Source organism: Salvia miltiorrhiza, chromosome 7 (genome assembly GCF_028751815.1).
Source record: "Salvia miltiorrhiza cultivar Shanhuang (shh) chromosome 7, IMPLAD_Smil_shh, whole genome shotgun sequence".
Lineage (NCBI taxonomy): Eukaryota > Viridiplantae > Streptophyta > Magnoliopsida > Lamiales > Lamiaceae > Salvia > Salvia miltiorrhiza.
In genome coordinates this window covers 37,458,453-37,466,964 of record NC_080393.1, presented here as the reverse complement: position 1 = coordinate 37,466,964, position 8,512 = coordinate 37,458,453, and the positions used below count along the sequence as shown (strand labels likewise).

Genomic DNA, 8,512 nt, shown 5'->3' with positions numbered 1-8,512 from the left:
TTTGTTTTTGCGTTAGAATTTGCTGTGCACTCTGGAATTGATTGCGCTGAAAATTCCCTTGGTGCTGACCTCTCCATCCACCATTGCTTTGATTATAATTTATGCTCTGCGCAGGGGCAGGTGCCGCTTCCGTATGGTACATCTTGAGCTGTTGTACTTCGCGCATGATTGAGGCCAATAGTTTCTGCATCTCAAATTGGTTCGTCACAACGCTTCCTTCAACTCTCTTTCCACGCACCGACTTTTGTTGAGAGCTCTCCGCTAATGTTTTGAATATCTCCTTCAGCTCTGCAGCTGTCTTCCGAGCTATGTTCCCTCCTGCGGTGCTGTCCACCATAAATTGGGCAGTTTGCACTAACCCATCGTAGAAAACTTGCATCAACATCACGTTGGGGAGTTGATGTTGCGGGCACTGGCGGAGGAGTTCTTGGAATCTTTCCCAAGCTTCATGAAAGGGCTCGTCCATTCCTTGGGTGAATTCCATGATTTGCGTTCTAAGCTCCTGTGTCTTGTAGCTCGGATAGTACTTTAGCATGAACTTCTCACAAGCTTCTCCCCAAGTGGTGATAGAGTTGGGCGGCAGAGTTAGCATCCATGTTCTCGCCCGATCTTTAAGTGCATAGGGGAAGCACTTGAGCTTAAGTTGGTCCTCCGTGAGCTTCAGCAATGGAATGGTTTGAACTTGTGTGCAAAAATCACGGATGAATTGTAGGGCATCTTCACTCGGCATCCCATGGAACAGAGGTAGAAGACTTGAATCATTCGGCTTTAGATTGTAATCTCTGACGGCGGGTGGAAGCACAATAGCCGATGTGTTGGTGTCTCCGATGACGGGCCGGGTGAAATCTCCCATGTACTCCAAGTTCTAAGCCATCTCTTCTTTGTTTGTATTCTGCTCTACTCGGTCAGAGCTGGCTTCAGAGTGCGCCTCAGAATCAGAGTTAGAGTATAACACATCTGCTCTGGTATGTGTGCGAGTGTTATCCAGCGGGGGAGTTAGTTTTCTTTTCAGACTACGGCGTCCCTGCATACACAACACTTAACACATGGATTAAACGCACCGGGTGGGAGGAAAAGAAAAGTAAAAACAAAACGTAAAGTAAAGAAAGCACTTAAAAACTGAAAAGAAAAGTGACACAACAAAACGCCTAAAACCTTCCCCGGCAATGGCGCCAAAATTTGACTCAACCTAGAACACATCTAGTTTGACTTGCAATAGAACAAGGACATCCTAGTGATGGTAAGTTGACCCAGTGTCATCTCTCAAAGAAGATCTTTAAGGGCTTTTAATTATGTCACAACGAAAACAGTAAAGGGTGGATTATTAAACTAAAACATGGAAAGTAAATTAACGCGAATTAAACTTAACTAGGCAAAAAGGAATTATTAACTAATGCTTGTAATTTAAACTTAACTAAAAACTTAATCTTAAAATTATCTAAGCGTGAATCTATTAAACCCTAGGCAAGAATTAAATGAACTTAAAGTAAAGAATTAACTAGGCAAATCAAATTTAAATAACTTTAATTAAAATCTTCTATTCTAATCTAACTAGGCAGAAACAAAATTGCATAATTTAAAGTGCATGATTTAAATTGCAGAATTTAAAGGAAATCGTCTCGAGAAGTAATCTGTCATGTAATTACAACTCTAAACGGGAACTAATCTAAAACATGAATTAAAAGAACTATAAACTAAACTAACTAGAATAGAAATCGAAACTAGAACTATGAAAAACAATAAACCTAAGCTTTAGCTAACTTGGCGGAAACTAAAGATTAGGGCAAAGGGTTTTATCTAACTACACACCTGGAGGCCGAAGGATTCTTTCTAACTAAGTGCCGGAGGCAAGAGGATTGATTTTACAATGAAAACTAAACCCTATTTATAGACCTCAAATTTCCCTAGATCACCAAGGAAGTTGCCATGCAAAGCCGGACTCTAAAAGGAATAGAATCGTGCAAAGGAAGGTAAGTCCAGCTGTGATGCGCGCTGCAAGTCATCTCCATTCTGGCCGAATTCGCGGCTCTCGCCAGAGAAAATGCTTCCGCTCTGGCGCACTTGTCTGCTCTGACTCTCGGTTCCTCTGGCTTCTTGATTTCTCTGCTCTGGCATTCGGTTCCTCTGACTGGTGATTCCGCTGCTCTGGCTTTTCATTTCTCAGGCTATTCATTTCTCTGACTATTGATTCCTCTGGCGATTGATTCCTCTGCTCTGACTTCACTGCGATGACTTTTCTCCCCTCTGACTTGTGATTTCGCTGCTTTGGCGAATGACTTCTCTGGATCTGGAGCGCTTCTCTGCTCTGGAGAGCTTGGTTCCGCTGCTCTGGCTTCCGCGCGGGATTTCGCTTCTCTGACGTGCCAGAGTATGCACATAAACACAATTCTTAGCCCAAACTCTCCAAAATTTGCACTCTTCATCTCGAAAACCTAAATCTCCTGCAAAGCATAAAATACACCATAAAACGCACCAATTTCCAGAAGATTTAACTTAAAATAAAGCTCATGCAAACCCTTAAAAATAGAACAATTAAGCATAAATCACCATGTCCTCAGGGAAAAGATATAAAGAGTTAGAAAAACTTCTCTGAATATCGGCACTCAAAGCAGAAGCACTGTGAGAGGTGGCGAAAAGTAGGGTTTGCGGCAGAGTGGAAATGTCAGCGCTGGTCCTTTTCAGAGTAGAATTTCAGGTCTGGATCTGGCCTTTTCAGCGCTGACATTCTTCAGCGCTGGCGGCAAAGTCGAAGTAGAATTGCAGCGCTGGAAACAAAAATATTAACACCCAGAATCAAAGCAACCGAACAAGCAACCAAAAATAAGGAAAACACGAAAAAAATGGAAAACAAAGAATAAGAAAAACATAAACTAAAACCAAACCAACAGTGGGTTGCCTCCCACCAAGCGCTAGTTTTAAAGTCGCCAGCCCGACTTAGAGGAACCCCTTAACCAAAATCACTGTGAAGCGTCAGCTGCATTAGTCCCTGTGAAAGCACGTCCTTCTCAATTGCAGCTGCGGGTCCTCTTGATGAGCAAACAGTGCTCATCATGTTTAACATCCTCTCGACCCAAGAGCCAGATCGAGATCTCCCTTCTTTTTTCTTCTCCAAGGGCAGTACACCCTGCACTCTTTGCACGACACCATCCTTGCATTGTAGTATTTCAGTACATCCCTCTTCAACTGCGGCGTCCTCTTTCAAGCTAGACGGTAATTCATGAACTGCATTGGCGTCGAGTGGCAGCTTGTCCAAAAATTCATCTTCAATGGCCACCTCATCTAGCATGTTGTCAAAGAACGCCTGTATTATTTCGTCCTCATCCGGGCAAGGGCTCATCAATTTCTCCTCTGTAGAATTCTGGCAGGTTCTTGCCAGCGCTGGCTGCCTGGTCAGAGTTGGCGAAAGCTTTTCTGCTCTGGCGTCCAACGTCAGAGCTGGAGTGGTGGGCAGAGCTGGCAAAATCGTCAGAGCTAGCGAAAGCTTTTCTGCTCTGACGTCCAACGTCAGAGCTGGAGTGGTGGGCAGAGCTGGCAAAAGACTGTTAGCGCTGAAAATTTCCACTTCTTCCACATGGTCAGAAATCTCAACAAAAGAACAGATATGTATTAAAGAAGTCGAACTAACAGGCTTCTTATCGAAAACTGAGAACGTTACCGATCTACCTGACTCGGCCATACTCAAAGTTCCAGAACCCACATCAATGCGCGTCTAGGTAGTAGCCATAAAAGGCCGGCCAAGCAGAACAAGCTGGCCGTTCTCTCCTGTAATACCTTGCCCTGCCTGGAGCACCACAAAATCTGCCAGCACCTTGATTTCTCTCACCGTGACTTCGACATCCTCTAAAAGACCACGAGTGCTACTAATTGCTCCGTCAGCTAGCTGAAGTCTCATATTCGTACATTTAAGCTCATTTTCCTTTCTGCCCAATTTCTGAAATATAGCAAACGACATCAAATTGAATGCCGCACCCAAGTCTAACATGCCCGAGAACTCTCCAGCTCTACCCAAACCAATACCAAGAATGAAACTGCCTAGATCTCCTTGCTTCGGTAGTGGTTGGGTTGGATCAACAATTGATGGTGGCAGAGGTGGCTAGGACGTTGGATAGCTTTCGGTGGTTGATATGGCGTAGTGGACTTGTGAAGTTTCTACTCTGTCCGCCTTATCAACTTTGGCCCCCTTCTTAACTCTGGCGCCCTGGTATGCTCTGGTACTCTTCTCAGCTCTGGCACCCTTTTCAGCTCTGGTGCCCTAATCAGCTCTGGCGCCCTTATCTGCTCCGGCCGTCTGGTCATCTCTGGCATGCTTCTATGCTCTGGCTGCCATCTCAGAGCTGGCAACCTTGTCTGCTCTGGCATTCCCGTCAGAGCTGTCATCCTAGTCTACTCTGGCATCCCCGTCAGAGCTGTCATCCTAGTCTGCTATGGCATCCCCGCCAGAGCTAGCATCCTTGTCTGTTCTGGTATCCTTGTAATAGCGAGCGCCTGATGAGCCTGCAAAGGCTTTCCGTGAAGTTTTCCTGGCTGTTGCTGCTGCAATTGGTTCAAGGTTCCCGACAGCTGCCCCACGGTGGTCTCAAGTCTTTTTATGGTTGCGGACTGAGATTCCGTATTCTGCTTGGTCATCTCCATGTTCTGCTTACTAACCTCCATAAAAGCCTGCATAGTCTCCTCCAGAGACTGTTTTTGCGGTGGCATCGGCTGTTGAAACTGTGGAGCATTATGAAATTATTGATTGCGCTGAAAGTTCCCTTGCTGCTGATACCTCGGTGGATATTATTGGGAGAAGTTTTGCTGCGGTGCATAAGGCTGCTGACCTCTCCAGCCGCCATTGAAATTCTGTTTCCCTTGATTATAGCTCTGCCCATACTGCGGTCTGCTCTGAAATCCTTGCGCAGAGTGAACTTCGGCTTGCCCTTCTGGCGTGTACTCTCCCATTCTATTGCATTGATCAACTCCGTGGCTAAGATCACCACATATCGCACAAGGTTGTACACTCTGCATCGGGATAGGGGGCGGTTCCATCTTGCTCATCTTAAGTTGTTGTACTTCCCTCATAATTGAGGACAACTGTTTTTGCAAATCTCCATTTTGTGATACAGCGCTGGCCTCGACCCTTTTACCACGGACCAACTTTTGTTGAGAACTCTCGACTAGAGTTTGGAAGATTTGGTTGAGCTCCTCCACAGTCTTACGGGCTATGTTCCCTCCGGAAGTGTTATCTACTATAAATTGGGAAGTCTGCCCCAATCCATCGTAGAAGAATCGATTCACCATAGTCGGTGCAAGTTGATGTTGCGGGCACTGCCTTAGTAGCTCCTGAAATCTATCCCACGCCTCATGAAAAGGCTCATCCGCTCCTTGTGTGAATTCCATAATTTGGGCACGAAGTTCTTGCGTCTTATGATTTGGATAGTATTTAAGCATGAATTTCTCGCAAGCTTCATTCCAAGTAGTGATCGAATTTGGCGGCAGGGATAATGACCAACTTCGTGCTCTATCCTTCAGCGCATATTGGAAACACTTCAACTTTAATTGGTCCTCCGTGATGTTGAGGAGCAGGAACGTCTGTACCTGGGTGCAAAAATCTCGAACAAAGTTCAGCGCATCCTCATTAGGCATCCCATGGTACAATGGCAACAGATTGGCATCGTTGGGCTTTAAGATGTAGTTGTGAACTGCAGTGGGTAGAACTATGGCAGAGTTGGTAGCTTCAATGATGGGTCGCGCAAAATCGCCCATATATGTCGGAGTATTATGCGCAATCTCCTTCTTCTCCTTGTTTGTGCTCTGCTCTGATCGGTAAGCAAAGTCAGAGCTGGCTTCCTCCTTCATGTCTGTGGTCTGCTCTGTATGGTCAGAGTCAGAGTCAGCGTTCGATCCAAAGCCAGAGTCAGAGTAGAATTCGTCTGCTCTGGCACGCTCCTTTCCTTCAGAGTCAGACTCAGAATCGTCTGCTCTGTCTTCAGCAAAGACACCTTTGCAGCTGTTCTTTCTGAAAATCCCTTATCTCGTACTGTGCAATGGAGACACTAGTTTACCTTTTAGATTACGGCGTCCCTGCATGCACAACACTAAACAAACGGATTAAACGCACCGGGTGGAAAGAAAAGTAAAAACAAAACGTAAGTAAAGAAAGCAATTAAAGACTGAAAAGAAAGCAACGCAACTAAAAAGCCTAAAACCTTCTGTTGGGAACCTTGTGGAATATCCTAACCCTTGTTTTGATGATACCAAAATTCATAGGACTTAATTGTAATAGACTAGAATTGTTTTGAACTCAAGTGTTGGAGTTCGTTTCTAGTTTAGCTTGCGGTGTCAAAGACTGAAGACTGAAGAACGAAGTACTGAAGACTGAAGACTGCAGATACCAACTGAAGTATCAGTTGAAGACTAATTACTTAATGCGCGCAATGTACTGATACTAAAGTCAAGTATCAGTTGAACATTCCTCCTAGGACTGATCTTCCAACGTTCAGAGGAAGCCACGTACTCACCAAGTACAGCCTCATTAAATGCAGAGATCTCAGGATATCTTTATCTCTGCAGAGGTCATTCCTATCTGGTGGTTACTTTTCAGAGATGTCACATCTCCTGTCCATCAAGAGAGCCGTTTCCACCCAGATAAGGAACCTCGAAGATTGAAGCATCAGCCCAAATTCGAATTGCTCTCCAACGGAAGAAATCTTGATGACGTTCTACGCCAACGGATCTATTCAAGAATTCTCCTACAAATAGCGCTCGAGGATCACTTCAACCTTCACCGATTCAACGACATAAGCTGAAGATTGCTACTCAGCCTAAAGCTTAATCTCCCCAAAGCTTGAATCGAAGAAGAGAATTCCAAAGCCAAAATCAGTCACTGCTAATTACACACATTCTCTTAGACCTTAGGCAAACCTCTGTTTACCCAGAAGCCAAAGGTCAAACTTGCTTCAAAGAACTTGTTCTTTGTAGTGAAGTTGGCACTCGTTCAAACCTCCCTCCCAAAAGAGTGTTTGAGTGATTCGGAGTTGTGTTGAGCAGAGAAATCCGACGCGAGTGAAGCGTGGGTCCTGAAGAAGGGTTTTCTTTAGTGGTACGGTTGTGTGCACCCGGTAAGCACACGGTTTGGTTTGTAGTGCACCTGTTAAGCACTTGCGGAGTGGATTGTTGGTCTGATCAACCGACCGTGGATGTAGGAAAGAGTTTTTCCGAACCACGTAAAAGTCTCTGTGTTGTTTACAGCTTTCAGTTTTACATTCTTACATGTGTTATTTCAATTGATAAACTGAACACTGATTAACTGCAAAGAGTAACCTAACAACCAACAACGTGCTCCACCGAGGCTATTGCGAAACTAAGTTTAATTTTTGCTGCGTATGATATCAGTCTGACTGATCTATCTTTTGATAGTCAGGAAGAGTGTTATCATCTCTGTCTTAGAAAACATGACTGAAGCCCTTACGTGCATCAGTTAAGTTCCAACAACTTAACTGATAACTCTTTACTGAAGAGCTTTCAGTATCAGTCGTCAACCCTGTTTGGTCAAAACTGATTTCTATAAAACAGGCATCTTTGTTTGCATGCAAAGTTTCGTTTTGATCTCTGACTGAGATCCCTCTGATTGAGGAATTTGAAAAATAGCCCATAGGTGTATTCCCCCCCCCATACACCTATTCGAGACCCTCTGGACCTAACAATTGGTATCAGAGCAGGTTGTTCGCAAGAACACTCTGTATCTGATTAGGTTTTAATTGAACTAGATTCTCTTTCTCAAAGGTCTCGAAAAAGTTCTCTTTCTTTTTGTGCCTGCTATTTGTTCTATCTGCTGTTATCTGTTCACTTTTTTTTATGGAGACTAACCACATCAGATTATCTTCTCTACCTATGTTTAGTATTGAAAAATACGACATATGGAAGTTTCGGCTTGAAAGCTTCCTCACCGCCCAACATTGCTGAATGTGGGAAGTCATCACCAGCGGACCAATCACCATCACCAAAACCGTCAAGAAGGTTCCTGTTGATCCACAACAAGATCCTTATGATGAGGTTCAGCCCAAGCAAAAAGCAGACTTCACCACAGAAGAAAGAAAGCAAGATGAGCTAGATAACCTCGCCAAAAGCATCATCTCCGGCACCGTTCCCGACAAGCATGTCATGAAGATCATCAAGTGCGGAACTGAAAAGGAGATGTGGGACATTCTGGAAAGAATGTGCGTAGGTTCCGAGGAAATCAAGGATAATAAGCTATCCATAGCTTGCCAGAAGTTCGACTCCTTCCTCATGCTCAAGAATGAATCAGTCGAGGAAATGGAACTTAGATTCAACCAGATCTTGAATGAAGTTCAATCCATTTCCAAAGACAAATACACTCAACGAGAAATCAACCTGAAGATTCTTCGAGCACTGCCACGAGGAGAATGGCAGATCTACTCAGTCGCTCATCAGCATAAGCCCGGATTCAGTCAGCTCCCGACAAACAAGCTTTTCTCCGATCTCATGGCAAATGAGTTCGACCTTCTGAGAAATC

General features: G+C 44.5%; 1 protein-coding gene across 1 annotated transcript; it reads right to left on the bottom strand.

Annotated features, from left to right (window-relative positions):
• Positions 1-4,776: 4,776 nt before the first annotated feature.
• Positions 4,777-5,835, bottom strand: LOC130994188 (uncharacterized). Its single transcript, XM_057919221.1, has one exon. The coding sequence runs from the start codon at positions 5,833-5,835 to the stop codon at positions 4,777-4,779; it is 1,059 nt and encodes a 352-aa protein (XP_057775204.1).
• Between the last annotated feature and the right edge of the window lie 2,677 nt (positions 5,836-8,512).

Coding starts and splice junctions, on each gene's coding strand:
- LOC130994188 (XM_057919221.1), bottom strand. CDS start 5,835: ATGAAGGAGGAAGCCAGCTCTGACTTTGCTTACCGATCAGAGCAGAGC.